This window comes from Syzygium oleosum, unplaced genomic scaffold (genome assembly GCF_021117445.2).
Source record: "Syzygium oleosum isolate NSW1041296 unplaced genomic scaffold, Sole_v2.1 Sole_v2.61, whole genome shotgun sequence".
In the NCBI taxonomy this organism is placed as follows: domain Eukaryota; kingdom Viridiplantae; phylum Streptophyta; class Magnoliopsida; order Myrtales; family Myrtaceae; genus Syzygium; species Syzygium oleosum.
Genome location: NW_026607545.1, coordinates 234,096 through 256,331, shown reverse-complemented (window position 1 = coordinate 256,331; position 22,236 = coordinate 234,096). Strand labels below are relative to the sequence as shown.

Below are 22,236 nucleotides of genomic sequence, written 5' to 3'. Positions count from 1 at the left end.
ATGGAATAAAGGCATACTTAAAGGATTGTGATTCCAAAAGGCATTGAGCGGGTGTTAACCCTTCCCCATAATAACCGAGGCCCCGGACTATAGAACTCTTCCGAAATCGCAAAAGACCAATACCTTAATATAGGTTATAAAGGCTTCTCATACAACTTGAGAATTTAGGTTCCCAATAGACTTAGGATTTATCCATATTAATTGAGTCAATTCTCGGTTGGACTAGGAATCGAATGGTTTATGTTATGAATTATCCCAAAGATTAGAGACTTGGGTTTAGGAAACTCTGGAGATCCACAAATGGGTTAAGGTCATCGTTGAAAATCCTTCGATTAGGTCACCCCATATGTTACTGAATCACTTCGGACATGTCCCAAGCAGTGTCAGAGTTTTTTTTTTTTCTGTCAAAATAACATATCATTCATTTCCCCGGAAACACAAGAGAAAAAAAGACAAACGCAGTGTAACTGCAAACCAAGACAAATCCCAAACAATTTCAAAATAAAACAAGCTCTAGATAACAAGGTAAATCATCTGAACAAGGTTAGAAGTCACCCGCTCAAAGAGCAAACCTATGACTTCTTCATACTAAAATCGGCGGCCAATCATCGAATCCGTCTTCAATGATGAGCACATATTGACATCTCTATCTATTGCTATGGTTTTATCTTTCAGCGGTGCATGCCAAGACACAAGAGAAAAAAAACGCAGTGTAACTGCAAACCAAGACAAATCCCAAACAATTTCAAAATAAAATAAACTCCAGATAACAAGGTGAATCATCTGAACAAGATTAGACGTCACTCGCTCAAAGAGCAAACCTATGACTTCTTCGTAGCAAAATCGGCGGCCGATCATCGAATCCGTCTTCAATGATGAGCACATATTGACATCTCTATCTGTTTCTATGGTTTTACCTTTTCGACGGTACGTGCCAAGGTTCGAAGTTCCTAACACTATCGCCATTCAGAGTAACAAAGTTGAACGAGCATAAATTTGACAGATGTAAAAGCGAAATCTTCACAAAGCTCCTCAAATCTCTTTCAAAACTAAACTTGTACGCTAACGAAACTCGAGGGAAGCGAGACCTTGAAATTATACACGCAAAAATTCCAAAATATGGACTAAATCGGGATAGAAATTTTCTTGAAATGAGAGAGAGAAGTTTCCAAATCTAGACAGATCATAAGAGAAAAGCTCCGCAAAATGGAAGGAAAGCGAAAAAAAGAGAACAAAAAATCAAATCAGCCAAAAAAAAGGAAAAAAGGGAATGGAGGGAGAAATCTAGTTAAAACCCTACCCATTCATGGAAGTTGAAGAAGAAAGTTGTGTGAAGATGAGAGGAAGAGGAGAAAACCCTGAAGAGGAGAAAGGAAAAGCAATATCAGAGTTTATCATGCCTTCTTTTTTTTGAGGACACAAATAACTCTATCCTCTACTGTTGGCACGCGATGTTGAGGCGCCTAATATTGAGAATTGCAACACGTCCTAGTGAAATTGGATATTAGACTTTCGAGGGCATACATTGATAGAATCCCCACTTTCACTTTTATAAGTAATAGCCTAAATGCAACGTATCTATGTTTCATTGATATCTTTACTGTAATTGTCATACTTGTCGGAGAACAAACAAATAAAGTTACTCCCGAGAGAAAGACCGACACATTAGTACAACCCAATTTGGACGGCTAAGATCGATTCCCCCTTTATATTTTTCTGCCTTTTCTCATATTAATTTTCTTTTCCTTTTCTTGCTTTTCCCAATTTGCCCCTCCCCTTCCCCCGCATTGCACCTGCACAACACACTCTATTCACTAGCGACAAGTATAGAAGATCCATCCAACCGCCATTGACGTTGCTAAACTCCACACTAGCCACCATCCCCTTTGCCGGCAATGACAGCCTTGGAGAGTTGAGTGGTGCGAGCGGCAATGGAGGGGTGGCGTGACCGAGGTGGATTAGGAGAGGGGAAGAGAGAGAGAGATGGAGGCGTCCAGGGTTAGGTGTGCTTTTGTGTAAATTCCTTCACAAAGCAAGGGTATTTTGGTATGTCTAGAGGTGACTTTACCGTGTAATTTACCCGACTTAAGAGGATCTCGATCTTGACATATGGAACGCGTACAAGACAGATGCGTGGCCGGTGATGAACAAAACATCGGGAAAAACACATCAATCATCCGAGAAGAAAAGCATGACAAAATAGACCAGGGTCACGTGTCGCAACTTGTACGGATCAAAGCAGACTTACTAGGCCCAAGCATCATCTCTCTCTTCCTCAAATAGTTACGATTCTCGTCCTTCGAAAACAATAAAAGAAAAAAAAGAAGTCCCGTTCTCTTGTCGTGAAAACATTACAGAAAACGCCAGTCTTCAGAAAAAATAAACAAACGAACAAACAGAAATACATAGAATGTGGGCATGCATCATAGGATTCTCTAGGGACTAGGGAGGTACATTGGCTGTAGATCGTCTGTTTACATATTTTATGTTATATTATATTGCATGTGCAAGGATTGGGACACAAAAATGACTATTTATGGGAGCTACACTCACTATAGCTCTATCATAGCATCACTGACTATATATTCCTCTTTTTCTATGGTTGTCCTGAAAAAGCTGAACTCGTGGGAATTTCGATGATTAGCATACACAAGCACACATGTCAGTGTTTGGCTGTAATAATATCTCCAAGAGTTGCCATGTGAGGCTTGAGTTGAGCTACTGGCCTCAGGGAACACAAATCTTGTCCAAACTAAGATGCAAATACAGAAGGGAGAAATGTATTAGGAAAGAATCAACACAGAAGTGTGAAAGGAAGTTGAATTGTTTGGATGACTTATCATGATTAATAAAAGAGGCTTTTTTTTTTTGTAATAATAGGGCTGTTCGAACCCTCAGCTCGATTTATTCACAAGGCATGCTTACTTTGTCAATTATTCTATACTCTACATTATGCGCTTTTTAATATTTTTTCACAAAATTACATATTAATTCATTTATGCTATATGAAGAAAAGTTAGGGATTTTGTAAAGATGGGACGGATGCAATGTTTTTAATTGCAAAAAGAATAAAATAATAAATTTTAAGGGGAAAGTGGAGAGATAGAACTAGAAGACTTAAAGGGGAGACCATCATTGGTAGTATCATTGAGTGTCGGTACAATGCAAAAAAGTTCAAGAATGTCGACATTAACGTAGAGATGGATGACAATGGCAAAAAAAAAAAATCAGGACGGTACACTACAGTGTCACTATTTTCACATGCCACTTACTTTAATATCATAAATCTTTAATCAATTATCTTTAAAGTCGTAACTTTTTAATCAATCACTTAAATGTCACAACAAAAAATGCCAAATCTTGATTTTGAAAGGCTTCTTAGAGTTTACAAAATGTCGAGCAAGGGAATTTTCTTCAAATTCATCAAAATTTGGGCAAAAGAGCTTAGAAACAAAAACATTTCTTCGAAGTATTGTTGAACGATTCAAGGACGTGCAAAGTAAAATGCCAATGTTTCACACGCTGTGATGATGTGAAACAATTTAGGTTGGGATCTACCATAGAATTCTCACGGTTCCTAACTCATCATTCTCTCACCAATTCATGGCTCATCAAATGAGCAGAGTTGAGTGGTGGGCTTTCGTGTATGAGTTCGATGACACTTGTCATGGCGTTCATAGGATAATCATCATCATTCTAAGATTAAGATTACCATATGACCCAGATTTAGTCGTTTGTTGTGTGTACAAATGTCATGTAATGCACATGACTAGATCATGCACAGCAATTCAATCACAGGAATAAATATGAACTAAAGAACTTGAATAAAGTAAGTGTACAAATCCAAAAAAAAAAAAATCCAACATGCAAAATCAGGAAATAAAATGGAAAGTGCACCGACTTGATTAAAAAAATTGACGTGGCTTGAACCCTCTATGTAGTTATGCCTAACTAGTCCCGGGGTCGCCAGTTTGTATCGCCCTCCAGTACCGTCCCGGATTCGAGGGTCCTAGAGGTAAGAGTGCCGTCACAGTAGAAAAGGAAAATGGGTTTTAAATTTTTTTTTTCTGGGAAGACTGGGGATTTTAAAATTAAGAGCTAAAGGTCCTATCAATTGATGTTTGCAAAGAAAGCTTGGTTAATTGAATACCTAGTTGCATCATGAAAGTATTAGTCGTTTGCAAAAAAACAAAAATATCATATTCGCAGGTTCAATTATGTGTGGAGAGGGATTTGCCTTCCCACAACGCCCTTTCAGTACCACATTTTTTTTAAATTATTATTTTCAAACACAATTATCAAATATTTTCCTAAGATTGAATGCAAGTTTGATTTTCCGGAGACGTAATTAGGAAAAACTTCATTTTACACCTCTGCATAACCCGTGTGCCATGTGTGTTTGTGTTTTGAAATATGATTCATTGCGAGCAAATAAATGCATGAGTCCTAATTCATGAGTTTATGCTTGTACAATTGACTAAATGACATGCTCTGTAATACTACATGCTTACTTAGATAGGGCATAGGGGTACTTTAATCCTTTCGAAAATATAAATTAGTTTTAAGAGCAGAAAATAATTTTAGATAAAATTATTATAAGTTCTAAAAACATTTTTGGAAAAATAATGACATGCGGAATTACTTCCTTAGAGTAACAACTATAAGAAACATATTTGTATTTTCCAAAAGGCTATGTTCAGCATTACGACAACATAGAAATTGCATATTTAGTCCAGATTTGATTTGGCATTTGGTATATGTATTTGGCTGTCCTTTTATTACTTTTAAAAAGTTCAAATATCAAATTAAATTCGGACGAAAAAAATGCCCATTTAGTAATACGACCTCTAATAATGGGCCTCGATATCATATATTTGATAACGTCAGTCTTACATATTATTTGAACGGTAGTCGGCAACAAATAATGTAGTAACTTGGTGTTGAAAAACATCCCTATGAAATTTTGATGATTCCAAAACTATCCTTGGTAGAATATATATTTTGGTAAGTGCAGATGTTTGTGGTGATATACGAAAGATTGTGATAATATCCACGGTAGCTAAAGAGCTCAACAAAAACTAGCTATAGTGATGTAGATGTCGACAGGAGATGAACAAGTCAGGCATGACGAGGTGCTCGTGAGAACTTGGAAGGACCATGATTGATCTTTTAGAGCCCTTGGAAGCTGATATGCTCACAAGTATAGTGGAAGTTGAATCGCAAGTCATTTCGTACGGTTTGTCCGTGGACAGCATCATCAGATCAGTGATAAAGCGCACGTACTGATTATAAGCAAGTGATCATACTAACATCAAGTAGCTAGTGATGCTGTTAATGCTTTCATCTGAAGATGATCGTTAGAGATGAATATTATAGCCATTAGCAATTGGAAAGACTACAGCAAGAGAACCGGAAATCGTCAAAGAATAGTTCACAGCATTTTGGTTAGACTATTAGAGTATCTGACAATGTGATAGGTCCAATAGACTCCATTTTGGGAAACCATGCCAATATTCGAGGAAAAAAGTTGTATAGGCGATCCTATTCTTGGACAAAAGCTCTTAACGACTCTGAACGGCTCTTTGCTCCTTGAGACCATCTCCAACGAGAAGATTGAAGATTTCTATGTAAATGAGGATCAATGAAGCACAAAAAATAGAGAAAATTGATATTGTCTATTATTGTTTTATGTATTGATCAAAATTGTGATCTATTCATAATGAAATTTCCAATGTAGTGTTTTTGCTGCTTTGTCATCGCGATAATATCAAGTGTACATTATGATAGTAGTACTTGATTAATGATATCATGGTCTATCATTTGATAGGATTAGTATTTGCTGATTATAACTTGTCTTGGAGATTATTAGTGAATTCCAGTCTGTTTTGTGATGTTAGTCTAGAGAGTGAACGTAAGTTTAGGAATAAAGCCGAACTACCATAATTTGTTGTGTGTTATCCTTTACTTGTTTGTCATCATCTATATCTTATTGATAACACTATGCACACTTGATTTTATCTGCTTCAGTTGATTTCCAAGGTGCAGGTTGTTGATTTCTGCAAAAGTTTTCACAATATTTAAATAATCTATTAACCCCTCTCTAGGTTGCATAGTTAGCCTTAACAATTGGTATTAGAGTTTCGTTGCTCGTTATCTAAAGTACTTTATTTATGCTTAAAAGACCTTTATCTATGGCTAACTTTAGTGGTTTCCGTGCACATGATTCACAAGCTCCAAGCAAGCCACCATACTTTGTTGGTAGCAACTATATTACTGGAAACAACAGATGCAATCATACATTAAAGAAACTGATCTTCTCATGTAGGTGTGATTCAAAACGGACGAGCAGTACCGGCCAGAGATCTTGTTCAACAGGAAGGCAATAATGCTCAAGTTTCCATAGCTATAGCTCAACTCGAAGAAGCGCAAAAAAGAATTGCACAAAATGTTAAAGCTAAATAACTACTATATTGGGCATTATCTCCATCTGAGTTTAACAGGATTTCTTCTTGTGTGATAGCTAAAGAAATATGAGATCGACTCCTATTCACATTCAAAGGAAATGGACGAGTGAGGGAGACGAAAATGAACATTCTTCTTCGAAATTATGATCTATTCAAGATGAAATCCAATGAAACGGTGACTCAAATGTTTACAAAATTCATCGAGATCATGAATGGTCTGGCCAATCAAGGAAAGATCTCCACTGATATTGAGAAAGTGAATAAGCTCCTGAGAGTACTTTCAAAGGAGTCAAGTCATGTAAAGACATCCATACAAAAACTAGTGAAAATCCAATCCATAACCATGAATTAATTGATAGGCACACCAATGTCCTATGAAGCTTATTGAGGCAGGTATGCACCGTTTTTCCAAAAGTTACCATTACATTCTTCTCTCTCCTATTGTTTTTGACAGTTTTGACAATGATTGCCTGCATTTACTAATGATTGATTACTTGTATTTATCTTGATTCTTTTTGCCGTTTATGTTTGGAGTGTTTCGAAATTGGAAATAATTGAAAGAGATAAAATCAACAAAAGGGAGAGAAGAATACTAGAAGTGCCAAAAGTTGTGTACGGCGCTCATTTTAGTGCCAAAAGTTTTTTCCGAATCAATTAAGTGCCACTTTTTAAAAAAAACGATCATTTAAGTGCCAACTCCGATTACAATCACCGGAAATCTAACGTGGCCATTTTTTATTAATTTTTTCATGTTTATCAACTCATAAAAGCTCTCTATGGACTCAAGCAGGCACCAAGAACTTGGTACGAAAGGCTTAGCACCTTTCTAGTTGACAATGAATTCGTAAAGGGCAAGGTTGATACCATACTCTTCATAAAAAGGAAAGGCAATTATGTCTTGTTCATACAAATTTATATTGATGACATTATCTTTGGTTTTGCTAATGAAAAGATATGCCAAGATTTTGCAAGCATCATAAAAAGCAAGTTTGAGATGAGCATAATGGGAGAACTTAATTTCTTTCTTGGGCCTCAAGTTAAACAGATGAAAGAAGGAACATTCATATTTCAAGAGAAATATGCAAATGAGCTTGCAAGGAATTTTGTAAAGAAAAATTGCAAAACTAGATACTCCCATGTCATCATTCACAAAGCTTGATAAGGATGAGATAGGCAAGTCCATTGATCCCAAACTCTATCGAAGCATGATAGGTTAGCTGCTATATCTAACTGCTTTTAGATCGGATATTCTACTTAACATATGTATTTGTGCACGCATTCATTATGAACCCAAAGAGTCACATCTTAAAGCTGTGAAACACATTATCAAATATATTACATCTTATCCAATTTAGGTCTAAGGTATCTAAGGAATTCAGATTTTATACTACTAGAATATTTAGATGCTGACCTCCCAGAATGTAAGTTAGATAGAAAAAGTACTATAGTTGTTGTCAATTAATGGGTTGCATGTTTGTCTCATGGTTTTCGAATAAGCAAAATTCAGTGGCATCTGCAACTGCGGAGCTTAATACATAGCACTTGGAAGTTATTGTGCTCAAGTACTTTGTATGCGACAACAACTCAGTAATTTTGGTGAAGATATTTCGAGCACACCCATTATGTGTGACAACACTAGTGTAATAAATCTCACTAGAAAACCAATCATGCACTCAAGGGCAAAAGATAATGGAATTCGTCACTACTTCATCATAGACCACGTTAGAAACAATGATATTTATTTACGATAGGAATTTAATCTATGCTACAAGGCAAAGCTTCTATCAACTTCTTCAAGTTACTAATCAATATCAACTTAGCAAAAAGTAATATATCCCATGAAGTACAAGTATGTAGTATTTCCAAATTTGTTACCATTACACAGTTCTTATTATTACCGTTTTGACCTACATTACTCAGCAGTCTTTTTATGTTTTTTTTACTGTTTTATCGATTTGAATTTGATTGATTTACTTTGATTCGTAATTATTTCAAGAGATAGCCTTCATGTATAAGAATGTGCCTTATCTCTCTCCGGGTAGGCCATCAACACCTATTTATATGGTGATAATGGGCTAAACAGTTATCAATGCATATTCACAAGTAACCGTCCATTCTCTCTCTCTCTCTCTCTCTCTCTCTCTCTCTCTCTCTCTCTCTCTCTCTCTCTCTCTCTCTCTCTCTCTCTCTCTCTCTTAAACTTCCATTTCTTCCTTCCAAAACCAAGTCCCATGGCACCCAAAGCTTCATGACGTAGCACTCGCAGAGCCACTAGCACACGTAAAACAGCACATGCATCCACCATTCTCTCCCAATTGCCTAAGGGACCCTCAGAGATCGACCTAATCGATCATCTCAAAAGAGCAACACTTTGAAGAAGAGCAAAGATCAAGTATGATTAAATCTTAATATATTTGAGTTGATTTCGGCCCGGATCTAAATTATCATTTTGAGGATAGAAGAAAATGTAAATGCATGGATAGAACTTGCTAAGTTCTACATAGTCTGATTAATCTATTTTCTATATCTCTTTTTTTTTTTGTCATTATTGAAGGCTCTTGCTTATATTATCTTTTAATATGACAAAAAGAGCAAGACGAATCAATGCATTCGTCTTGGATGGAAACAGAAAATGGGAGAATAGACATCATATGTGGATGTATGATATTCTTTACATCCTGATGATGATTGTGTGCTGATGATGGTGATCTTAAGACATGATAGCACTTAGTCAGAGGAGCAACACAATTCTTGTTAATAATTCATATTAATTGTTACCATGTTATCTCTCAATGTTTGTCTTTAAATAGGATTTCATGATAAAATACTTTTATCCATAATCTCTTATGTATTATTATGAATTTTAATTGTCTATGTTATTCCTTGATGATCATCATTATGTGGAGACACTGAATTCTGCTCATGTGTAAATTGTTGACATGTTTATCAAATCTTCATATTCCTCTTGTAATATCATGCTTTCAATATGATAAAAAGGGAGAGAATTAGAATGATTACATGCATCTATATTCCTTAATATATATTTATTGATACATATGATGTTTGATTCACCAAACACAAGCTTTGTTGTACATCTTTTATGTTCACCTGAGCATGTTGAATATATTGTTTATGAAAATTGTGTTTCATGTCTACTATTTGCGGTGAAGTTGTGCGAAAATGAGCTGAATTGCATATACATGATAAGCTCCTTTTTTATTATGACAAAAAAGGGGAGAGGTTAGATTAAATATGCATATGCATGTGTTTAGAGAAATATTAGTTTATATGATGAATGTTCATTCCCATTTGAAACTCATGTGACTAAGTGATTTGTGTAAAAGCATGAGCTGTTGATAATCTCTATACTTTGTTCATAATGTTACTACTTTCTAGCTCCTATTTATATTCATTGAATATCTTGATATGTGGAGATTGCATTACATACTTATTATGCCTCGAACTAAATTCCTATTTTTGGCAAAATAAGAATTTTTTTTTATTTTTCACCCACACAAAATTCAACATATTTTATTACGTGTAAGACATTTGCATATTTAGAAATTATTTTGTCTTCATCAAAAAGAGGGAGTTTGTTAGGAAAATCTTCTATGTTATTTTGAAGATAACAAAATAATCAAAGGTGACTAATGTGTGTATTGATTGAGTAGTACCCCGTGATATATACGTAAACCAATGTGTAGATGATGTCATAATCAGTGCTGGGTGGGTTGATATGAAAAATTCTCTGTCACTATCAAGAGTGCTTTGCCGATATCGAGGGACGGATGTCGATATCAAAGGTGAACACGGTATTCGATGTTGAAATGTCTAAAAGCTGGAAGAATCTTGAGGTAAGGTAAATATTTGGAAGGACCTTGATCAAGGATGAATAAGTGAGGAAGAACGGGGATGTTCATGATGACTTAGAAGTACCAAGATCATGTGAACAGTTAGATGGACTTGGTGATAGTAAGCATGCTTAGAAAGAGGATGTTCGGCAAAGTTTGGAAGGACCATGAAGATGAATAGCTGGGTAGAGTCATAATTGTTAATATGCTTAGAAAGACAAAAAGATAGAAGATTCGATTGTTTCAAGAGCAGCAGATCGTTATCAATTTTAAGAGGAGCAGATCATTAGTAAGAGCAATGGATTAATTGGTAGGAACAGCTCTCTTTATCCGATGATGTGGAAGACTGTGATGGTATCGATGACTTATGAGAGTTCAGTGAAGGCTGAGGAAGATATTGGCAAGAGGAGAATAAGCCTAATATGATGAGGATTATGTGAAGACTTAGAGGTACCATGGTAAATCTTTCATTAACTAGAAGTCTTTGGAGGCTGACATACTCAGAAGGATCATTGGATGATTGATCGCAAGTCATTCCATTCAGTTTGATTGTAAACAACACCAATATATTAATGATAATGAGCACATCTTAATTATAGGTAATGGATCGTGCTGATATCGAGTCCCAGAAGGTGCCGGTCACTTGTTCATTTGATTGGAACATTGATCATGACGAAAATAGCAGTTATAAAGGCTTGGAATTTGCAAAAGGAGAACTAGAGTTGATCAGGAGTAGTTCTCGCAATTTTGAGCAAGAGATAGACTTTGACAAAAGCAGACTGACACTATATTAGGAAACTACTACTATCAAAGAGACGTTCTAATAATTATGAGTGTCAGAAAGAGTTTCAGCTGATGATGATGGTGGAGAACCAAGGGCTACTTGATGGAGTTGAGTTGGAAATGATCATCTAAGGTTAGATGACTATATATTCAATCCAAGAGAAGTAGTGGTGTTGGGTGGAAATGAGCAAAACTAGTATGAGCTATGAGTGTTCTTCTTTGTTTAATTTTTGTTGATTGTATCTATATATTGTCGATTATTCTATGTGTGGTGCTCTTACTGGTTGTAATCGTGACAAGATCAAGTGTACAATAGTGATAGCAGTACTTGTATCTTGATAATGTTATCTATCGGTTAATAGGAGCATATTTGCTGATTGTAACTTGTTTTGAAGATTAATAGTGAATTCCAGCCTTGTTGTAGCTGTTAGTGTTGGAGAGTGGATGTAGGTTTGGGGATAAATCCGAACTACTATAAATCTTTGTGTGCTATCAATTACTTGTTTGTTATCATCTATACTTTATTGATAGCACCACACGTAATTGTCATTATCTGCATTAGCTGATTTCCAAGTGTAATTGTTGTGGCTTTTAGTGTTGGAGAGTAGATGCAGGCTTGGGGATAAAGCCGAATCATTATAAATTTCTGTGTGCTATCTTTTACTTGCTTGTTATCGTATATACTTTAGTGATAGCACCACGTGTAATTGTCATTATTTGCATCAGTTGGCATATGATATTTATCTATTAGTTCCTGTTTGCAATATCTTTTATCTCTTCACTATTAGCATTATCTATTCATTAGTATCAGCGTCTATTCATTGGTAGAACATGCACCTGATATCTATAATTTGCTTTTGGTGTTGTTTGAAATTTAATTGGTTATATTCCGCAAAAGTTTCTCATAATTTCCATACAACCTATTCACCGCCCTCTAGGTTATATTATTAAGCCCAACACATATATCACTTGGTATTACTCAATTAATACACATATTAGTAGCCTTTAATTATTTTGTCATTTTCAAAACAACATATGAGATTTTCCCAATAGATCTAACTTGCATGGCACATGGAGGTGCATGCGGGTGCATGTAGCAACGGTCCGCGATGAAAGTTCAGACTTTGGCTGATTTGTGGCCTGTAAGTCTAAAGGGGGTGTTTTTTTTTTTTTTTTTTGGAAACAAAGTATAGAAAGTGCAAATTAGCACTCAAATGCGTCGGGCTACTGGGTCTTAGACGTGGTAGCGTTTGATGTTTGTTTGCGAATAAATTTCAGGACATGGCTTGTTTGATGGCGGAGAGTCTAACGGTGGTGTTGGTTTTTCGTAACAAGCAACATAAAATGTCTCAGCAACACTCAAGGGTGGTAGGTTCGTTGAAAAATGAAGAACGGCGTGGCCGTTGTAACATTGTTACAACCATCGTATAACTCAACAGTAGCTTCCTTAGATAACGAGAGGTTTGATACCAAGATAAGAATAACACGGAAAAAAGAATATGAAATTTATATATATTTCAATAATGAAGAATATAGGATCCTATTTATAGACTATATAGGATAACTATCTAAAATAACAAAATATTACTATATCAATTACAATTAAGTAGGTTCAATATCCCGAGAAATACACAAAAATTCATAAATATATCTCTAACAGCAAACATATATAAAAGTCCTTCTTGGCAATATGCTTTAACCAAGTTACTATAGAATTCCAATATCCAAGATCCTCTAAGTTAGACACATTTGAAGAGCTCTACTCCATGCCAAGAAGTGAAGGGACATGCAAAAGAAGTGCTCGCGAGATTCTACCTGCATGTAACATTGCTCACCCCAATTCACAACCTACAGATTCTATCCAAGGTTGGAAGCCTATTCAAGATAGTCATCCATACATAAAACCATGATGAAGGGCGTGTTTGTTTTGTGAAAAACTTCATGACAAAGAAAAATGCTTTCCGTGAAAATCATTTCCAAGGAAAATAGTTAGTTTTCATTTGCTTGCTTATATGATGAAAAGCACATAAGACTATATTATAAGATAGAAGGTGGGAAGTTGTTGAGCATTAGCAGTAAGAGACTTGTTATACTTGGGAAAATGATTTCCCTCTATTCATAATCAAAAATTCATTTTTCTAATTTTAAGCGTGGGTGTTTTTTTTTTATATAGTAAATGTTTTAAGGGTGTGTTTATCTTGCAAAAATTTCATGACAAGGAAAATGGTTAGTTTTCATTTGTAAATGGTTAGATGGAAGGTAGGAAGCTGCTAAGCATTTGTTGTAATAGACTTGTTATGCTTAGGGAAATGACTTTCCTATATTTAGAATTGGTAATTCATTTTTCTAATTTCAAGTGTGGATGTTTTCTTTGATCGTAAATATTTTTCCATAGACTAACATTTTGAATGATCCAAACACGTGAAAGTTCGGAAAAATAATTTGTGAAAAGCTCTTTCGGTTAAATAAACACACCCCAAGTTAAATGAGCCACTTGATAACTTGGTACATACAAAAAGGATACTAGAAATGCCATAATTTTCGTAGGGCACTTACTTGAGTGTCAAAACTTTTCGCCAGATCACTTAAGTGCCAAATCGGAAAAAAAAACAATAAATTAAGTGCTTCTGGTGACAAATTTTGGCCAAAAATCAGACGTGGCTTTTTTAATTAGATATTAGTGTCCACGTGGATTTTTATAAGAAAAAGAAAGAAAGAAAAAGTCTACATCATCTCCATCTTTGGTCAATCAAGTCTACGCGAATAATGGAAACACACCATCGTTGTTGTCCAAGGCGTCGAAGGACCCATCGTCCATGGCTGTTGTAGCGGCTGCATGATCGATGAGGCTGATCGTCCTCCCTCAGCATTCGTTGTATGTGGTCTCTGTAGCTGCTCCATGACCAATGAGACGGGTTGTCCTCCCTCTGAAATCGATATGGCAAATCAGAAATGGCCGACTCTCTATAGTCATGACAACGGCGGGAAGACGAAGTTGACCGGATTTGGACGAGTGGCTTGCGTGGAGAAAACGTGCAAAGACTTGGCAATTCTTCTTCGAGCGGCCTTTGTCACAACCGTATCGATAAGTCTTCTCGTTGTGATAACATTAGTCAACAAGCAATCGATTTGATCCCTGAGTTGTTTCAACGAAAATAGAGGAGAGCCTTTCCCAATGTACCGTAGTTCAGATTTTCTCCATGGAGTTTGATAAATTCTAAATATGACTTCCATTCCTTCCTGATTTATCTTCTACTTTCTGTTTCGTTTTGTCTTTTTTCGTTCTCTTGCTATCTCCCAAATTCCATTACCATAGATTGCACAGTGGAGGAGGAAATTCAGTTTGCAAGGAAGGTGTGCGATGCAATAATGAAGGTGAACTCTATTTTGAGGAGTTTTTGTTCGAGTGAGAGTGAGTCTCTCGAAAATAGAAGCTCTGGTCGAACCGTCGTCGCCATCGCTGCGGATCTACTAATGGACTAGTACCAGGTTCATCTAGATCTACAGATGGAGTTCTTCACGGTCGTGGAGGCGAGAATCAATGGAGTGAAGCTGGGGATGAGCCTCGATCTAAGAGGTCGCCAAGCCCATATCCGACTTTGACTGAGGCTAACGACCTTCGTTACCTTCCCTGTCTTTATCAACACCTTATTATCTTCCACCTTTTCTTCTTCTTTGGTTGTATGCAAATCGAAATTTTTTTTTGATGTCAAACATGGACAAAAACCTTAATTTGGACAAATCAAAATTAGGTTTATATTTTGGGCAAAGATGTAGACGACGTCGTTTAGGGCTGTTATTGTTGACTAAGCATGCAGGTGAGCCACGTTGGTCGAGGAGATTGACAAAATATTGTCACGTCAACCTAAATCGGAATTGACACTTAAATTATTGTTTTTTTCCTTCTAAAAAATGGCACCTAAGTGATTTAACAAAAAGTTTGGGCACTAGAGTGAGCCCCGTACGAAAATTATGACATTTCTAATATGTTTTTTTCCCACAACATTTTGTATATACACCAAGACATCATAACGAACATTATTTGTCTCCGCTCGGAATTAGAAATAATATTTGAAACTTTAGCATCAGCTATCATGCCAACACTTTCCTTCATGCCAATATCTGGCCCTAAAATGTTTGTCCAAGATCCGTTCCCATTCCAATGTACAGTTCTTCTTTATCTTCCTTTTCTTCTTTTTTCAGGGAGAACATTTGAATTTAGGGTTGGAGATGGGTTAGGTTTAAAACAGATGCGTGGTGTTAAGATATGTGAAAATTTGCACGGTCATATGGTCCAACAGAGACAGATTGAAGTGGGCCTGGGCCTTATATCCATCACATACAGACTCACATAACATTCACAGAAACAGAGAGAGAGAGAGAGAGAGAGAGAGAGTTGGAAGGTACTGTTTCCACTTGGAGAAAATAGCCTCTCCAATCACACCCTCGTCCCACTTCCATTATTGGAATGTTTTTTCTTGCATCGCCACGCCCACTTGAAAAGGATTCTCACACTACGCAGAGCGAGAGAGAGAGAGGAGAGATTAGATGGATTGATGGACGGATTGACACCTCTCAAAATAAAATTTGGGCCTTCGTTTGGAATTTTGTCTGGTGCGAATTGACGTGGCCTCTTTCTCTTCCCACTTCGTCTTTCCCTTCCCTCTTGGTGTTGTGGGCCCCCATCCTTTTATTTTCGTTTTTTGGAGACCAAAGTGTCTGTTTCTCTCTGACACACTATAGCCTCCTCCTCCCTCAACTTTTATTTATTTCTTTAATTGTTTATTATTGTGGTACTTTCAATCTAATCTCTATCAATAAAATTATGGGAGCCATTCTTTTTTTTTTCTTTTTCCTGTTTTTTCCCAGGAATATTTTGATTCCGTGGATGATGTAAACCATGACAATTAATTACAAATTTGCGGATCTATCTATCAATCTATCCTATATGGCTGAGTTGTCTTTAGCAGTTTTTGTTCAGACATTAGACCCACGTTCCCAAAAAGAGAGTGTACTCAACCTAGCATGCGATTGTATCCTCCCCCTCCTCTATTTTTCGCCCTTTAGCCAAGATCAAGAAGAAGGTACATTATCTCAATAAATAATGCCATTAGTCACTGATATTTACTACTTTTAGGAAAGAATACCCTTTAAAGGCCCGATGAACCACTATTTATAGGAAAAGTAACTTTCACAATATCGATGAACACGTCTTTCATCAGGCGACAGACTCAATATATTCGTAGCAAATGAACTCTTTCGATCACTGAGTTCCATGAGAAGAAGCTAGCCCCAACGGTTTTTTTCACGTTCAATTGGTTAACATTTAAAATTAATTGAGCCGTAAAAAGACTTGAATAAAAATTTTAGGGAAATAAAAGAAAGTACAGAGTTCATTGAAGAAAGCGAGGAAAGGGTGTCAAAAATTTCTTTGGCGGGTACACGCACTTAGATCTTTTGCTGTACTTTTTTAATCCAGTTCTTATTTTTATTTTATTTTCCAAAAGGGTATTAAAAGCATAAGTTGCATTTGCAAATTCATAAGCAGCTTCAAGTGGGCATCACTTGGTCCCAAAGCTTGAGTTAGCAGCATATGCACGGATGAAGAACCAAAGAATAGTCAATGCTTCCCAAGGAGTACGGAGATCTTTACATGGTCTGGAGATTGAACAAAAAAACCCTAGTACACGATCTCCATGGACATGTCCCCTAAGATAGGGCAAAATTTTATTTTTTTTTGGCGAAATTATTAACTCTGCAATTTGTTTGTGCTTTGGCATGGGAACAGCCACGTGAGGCCCACGCGCTGTAAAAGTGGAGAGTGAGGGATTATAGAGAGACAGACAGAGAGAGAGAGGGAGAAAGAGAGTCGGCCATAAAAACGAGGTACATCATAGAGAGGCCATTGGTCAGAACATGAACCAAAGAGGCAATGGTGGCCCTCTTCCCGTACTCTTGGATTGGACTTTTCTGGAAAATTTTTCCTTTTGTTACCATTATTCCATTTTCCTTTTTCTGATACCAAACCCCGCTCTCTCTCCCTCTCCTTCTCTCTCTTCTTAGATTTTATTTGATTCTTTCCAACTTTTTCAAATTTCTTGGTATTGTTGTTAACGAAGAGAGAAAGAAAGACCAACACCCCCCCCCCCCACTAATTTTCATGACCCGAAATGAACACCCTTTGGGGCTCGGCCATTTACTGCTGCCCGTTACAAATGTTAAAAACCAATATTCTTTCTGGCGTGAGGAGGAGGGAGCGAGTGTGATGATAATTATAACAACAAAAATAAATCAAGAAAATCGCTTTTCTGAATGTGATTGAGAGAGAGAGAGAGAGGGAGAGGGAGAGAGATGCATGCTCTGAAAACTCGACACCACCCAATTTGCCATTAATAAAATGATAGGTGGAGATGACTTGTGATGTGACTGAACGAATGATAATTACTATCTAATAAATGTAATGGAAGGGACGAGAGAGAGGGAGGGAGGGAGGGAGAGAGAGAGAGGGGATGCTTTTCGATTTGGTTAACGTGGGAAAGCTGAGTGAGAAAGAGACGGTTCATTCTTTCCCATGATCCCATCTCGGATGGCATTTATATATGCTAGAAAAGAAGATGTATGTAGTGTGTGTACATTCTGGGGAGAGAGAGAGAGAGAGAGAGATGATGAATTGGTGAAGTTTTGTACCCAGGTCACAAAGAGAGAGGGAGAAAAAAGGGGGAAAGAAAAACAAAAACTTGTGTTGCGGGTTAATGCAAATTGGAGAAACCCAACAGAGTAGAAGCCAAACCGAGTTCTTGTTCGGATTCATTGAAAAATATAGAACTTGGCCTTTCAACAGAGAGAGAAGCTTGAGAGAGAGAGAGAGAGAGGCAAGTGGCTAGAGAGAGAGAGAGAGAGAGAGAGAGAGAGAGTGCTTTCGGCTAATCAAGCTAATACCCCCCTCGTCTATGCTGTATTGGCCAGTTAAGGGAATACCAAAATCTCTCAACATCTTCCTCTCTTACTACCTTTTTGCAATTTCTCCCTCCCTCTCTCTCTCCCTCTCTTTTCAGTCCTAGGTTTTCCACTTTCAAGAATCAAGACTCCAAGCCATAGTTTCGCTTCTCAACCCACCCTTCTCTTCTTTATGCATAAAGCACGAAATATAGCCCAGGAAAAGCCTCAAACTCCCCTCCTCTCTCTCTCTCCTTTTTGCCTTGCCTTGTTTTGCCTTGTGGACTTGTGAGAAAGAGAGGGATATGATCAACAAAAACAAGATCCTCGCACTCTCCACTATGAGCTAGAAGAATTTACGCACGGCCTATGTAGAGTGGTCACCTAATTCTTCTTCTTCTTTCTATCCCTTCACGCTCGCCCATAAACAAGCTCGCAAGTGGAGCAAAGGAGGGAGGAGGGAGCAAAAAAAAAATGTGGAATCTGAACGACTCGCCCGATCGTGCCGTGAGGCCAGGCGAGGAATCGGAAGGCTGTTCCTCCCCCAAGACCTCCGATGACGAAACTGCAGCAGACGCGCGGGGCAAGCGGGTCGGATCCATGTCAAATTCCAGCTCCTCCGCGGTGGTCATCGAGGACGGATCCGACGAGGAGGAGGGCCTGGCGACGGCGGCCGCCAAGGCTCACCGGAAGCGCAGCAGCAAGATTTTCGGGTTCTCGGTGACCCGAGAGGGGGAAGCAGATTGCGACGAGGGCGACGACAATCCGGGGAGCCGCCACCCGGTGACCCGGCAGTTCTTCCCGGTGGAGGAGGAGGAGGAGCTGGAAGAGGATGGCGAGCAGGCAGGAATGGGGGCAGCCGTGCCGGCGGGGTTCCCAAGGGCGCACTGGGTCGGAGTCAGGTTCTGCCAGTCGGATCATCATCCAATCGGGTCGGGCAAGGGCTCATCGATGTTGGAGGGTTCGCAGCCCATGAAGAAGAGCAGGAGAGGGCCGAGGTCCCGGAGTTCCCAGTATAGAGGGGTCACTTTTTACAGGCGAACTGGAAGATGGGAGTCTCACATATGGTTTGTCATTCTCAATTTGAACTTTCATTTTTTTGGGTGAATTTTCTCCCCCCCAAAAAAAAAAATTTGGCCTTTTTTTTGTTGGGGGGGTATATTATAGTCTCCTTTCTCTCGCGCTTTTTAGTGAGTTTTGGCCAATCAGGATTTGAGTTTCTTGTTTGCTTTTCTGTGAATGGTGCAGGGACTGTGGAAAGCAAGTTTATCTGGGTATGTATATGTATATGTATGCACTTGCTGGGGGTTGATCTTCTTATTCATCTCTTCTTTTTCTTGGTAGGAAGGAACGTAAAAAATGATGAATGCCTTCCTGTTTTTTGTTTCCCTTAATATATGCTCTTTAGAGATTGGTTTCGGGTTGAATGCTGAGATGATATTGTGTGCTCATCTTTTTGTGTGTCCATAGGTGGGTTTGACACTGCACATGCAGCTGCTCGGTGAGCTCCTCTTTCCCTTTTCTTCGAGAAAATATTTGTCATCTTTTTTTCTCTTTTTCAGGGTTTATCATGACTTAATGTGATACTAAATGAGCTCATATTTTGGAAAATAAAATAAAATTCAGAGCGTATGATAGGGCGGCAATCAAGTTCCGGGGAGTAGAAGCAGATATAAATTTTCGTATTGAAGACTATCAAGAAGACATGAAACAGGTAAAGTCTGCACGAGAGTTTTATTAGGAAAGCAAAAGTAGATAAAAATAGAATGGGGAGAAATATGTTGAGGCCATATCTCTCATTACTTCTTCATCTTGATTGCTTCCCACCTTATCTCTGAAGTTCGACTTCCCAGATGCCTCTTTCTTCCTCTATGTTTTATTTTGAAAATAATGGCTTTGAACTCTTGACAAATACCCCATTGGGCACACAATGAAAATGAAGGCTGGGTTATTGTTGCAGATGAGTAATTTAACCAAGGAAGAATTCGTGCATGTACTTCGCCGGCAAAGCACCGGATTTCCGAGAGGAAGCTCGAAGTACCGGGGAGTCACATTGCACAAGTGCGGAAGATGGGAGGCCAGAATGGGACAATTTCTGGGCAAAAAGTATTTTTCCCTACATTGCCATGATTTTTCTTTTCATAATATGCCTTTGTTGTTAATTTAGTATGCCCCCTTGATTTCTTTGAATATGGTTGATTCAACAGGTATGTGTATCTAGGACTGTTCGATACCGAGATTGACGCCGCAAGGTTTGTGCACTTAGGTTTAACATTCCTAGGGAAACTTGTAAAATTAAGTTGGAAAAAGTAAACGTGTTGGAAGAATTAGTGAAATGATATTCCTGGTAATTACGAATTCTTGCAGGGCTTATGATAAAGCTGCGATTAAGTGTAATGGCAAGGATGCTGTCACCAATTTTGACCCAAGCATCTATGAGAATGAGCTTAACCCCAGTGGTAAAATTTTGCGGATCACTCCTAAATTCCAATGATCTCATTGTTTTATAAATTTTCCAGTACAAGGTTGCAAGGAGTGAGTAAACTTCTCTTTGTTGTTGTCTTTGCGTTGGTTATGTGCGGGGGGCAGAATCTTCTGGAAGTGCTGCAGATCACAATCTTGATTTGAGCTTAGGAAGTTCAGCTTCAAAGCCAAACAATCTTGAAGTTGGAAATGATGTCCAAAATGTTGGGGTTGACCAGAGTTCCTCATCGATGCCATACGAAAGCGATTGGCGCAATCGAGAATTAAGGCCCAAGGTTGATATTTTTGTACTTTCTTTTGCATTATTGTACTTGACAATCTTCTACGAAGTTTGGTTCTCCTTTTTCTATTTTTCTGGTGTGAAGTGGATTGCCAAATTTCTGCTTCTGATTATGGGGTTGCAGCTAAATCTCCATCAAGAGCCAGGAAGAAGGAATGGGTACAATGAAGCCGAGACCACGCTGTTGCTGAGTCAAACGCACATTCACTCTCCGGGCTCCATGAGAGCTCCTACTGCTCATGATGAACTGCAAATATATGGACAAATGAAGAGACCAGGAGATCATCAAGCGCACAACATGCTTCACCTTCTTCCACCCCATCTCGGCTCATCAAATTACCAAGTGAGCATCTCTGACACGTACTTTTTTTTTTTTTTGGTAGATTGGATATGCCTCAACTAGTTCCGTGATTTTACTTTTTTTGGGATCCTTGTACGATGTAAATAATATTTAGATAGGAATATAATCTATGCTAGAAGTGCTATAGTGGAAGGTAATTTGCCTAACCCCGTAAAGAAAAGGTTGCTACCAAATCATCAAGTGACCCAAAAGTTAATATAGCAATACCATAATCGGGTAAAGTAAAGATTTGAGAAAACACCCAAATAGATTCCATTAAATCTGTTTCGGTGAGTATTTATTATGAGCAGCAATTTTTTGCTTGTTGACATTATGAGGTGCAATGTTAAATTTGTAGTTCGAATGGGTTGAGGGGTGAGTCATTATGTGCACAAGTTGGGACCAAACTGAAGTTTAGGGGACCAAATTTTTACCCTTTTAATATTCCTTTTGTAGGTGCAGTTCGCAAGCAGCAGCTATGGAGGAAGAATTGGAGGAGATCTTCAACTGTCATCGACAACAGCACCGCCAACAAGCGAGCATCAACAATGGCGCTCATTGACGCCGTCGGCATCATCATCGTCGAGTGCTCTCCATGCCTTTGCAACTGCTGCAGCATCATCAGGATTCCCACAGCAGATCAGACCCACCCCAAATTGGCTGCAGAAAAATGGGTTTCACTCATTCATGAGACCTTGATTGAACCCCCACCCAAAAAAACAAAAAAACGGGAGAAAGAAACCAAAATTGTCTTCTAATAATTTTTCTGCTCTGTCCATTTATCTGGGTCATCCTCCAAATTTTTGTTCCTCTTCTATAAAAATATCAAGCTCTGTAATGAAACCCTCTTTCCTTCACTCGTGTTTTTTCTTTTTTCCCCTTCTCTCTAACCCCACAAAAAGAGAGAAGGAAGAGAGGTAGAGAGAGAGAGAGAGAGGTAGAGGAATATCGATGATGTTTTTTCACAGATTACGGAAGCGTGGTAGGGAGATCTTGGTCGTCGGTCAAAACTAACAAGCGGACGAAATCTATCGACTAGATTTTCTGGGTTTCTGACTAGAAACTGCTCCAATCTTAATGCATCGTTTTGATGCTTCT

At 38.1% G+C, this 22,236-nt stretch overlaps 1 protein-coding gene across 2 annotated transcripts; it reads left to right on the top strand.

The window, feature by feature from the left end:
- The first annotated feature begins 17,993 nt into the window (after positions 1 to 17,993).
- On the top strand, positions 17,994 to 21,995 carry LOC115692099 (floral homeotic protein APETALA 2-like). 2 transcript variants are annotated; one of them, XM_030618857.2, is made up of 10 exons: positions 17,994 to 19,101; positions 19,283 to 19,308; positions 19,505 to 19,535; positions 19,661 to 19,748; positions 19,995 to 20,140; positions 20,242 to 20,286; positions 20,402 to 20,493; positions 20,624 to 20,793; positions 20,923 to 21,141; positions 21,601 to 21,995. In XM_030618857.2, exons 1-10 carry the CDS (start codon positions 18,509 to 18,511, stop codon positions 21,835 to 21,837), a joined length of 1,647 nt encoding a protein of 548 aa, XP_030474717.1. In that variant the 5' UTR covers positions 17,994 to 18,508; the 3' UTR covers positions 21,838 to 21,995. The 2 variants fall into 2 exon arrangements, with proteins under 2 accessions (XP_030474717.1, XP_030474714.1); XM_030618854.2 differs by having other exon boundaries at positions 18,000 to 19,101; positions 21,595 to 21,995.
- The last annotated feature ends 241 nt before the right edge of the window (positions 21,996 to 22,236 follow it).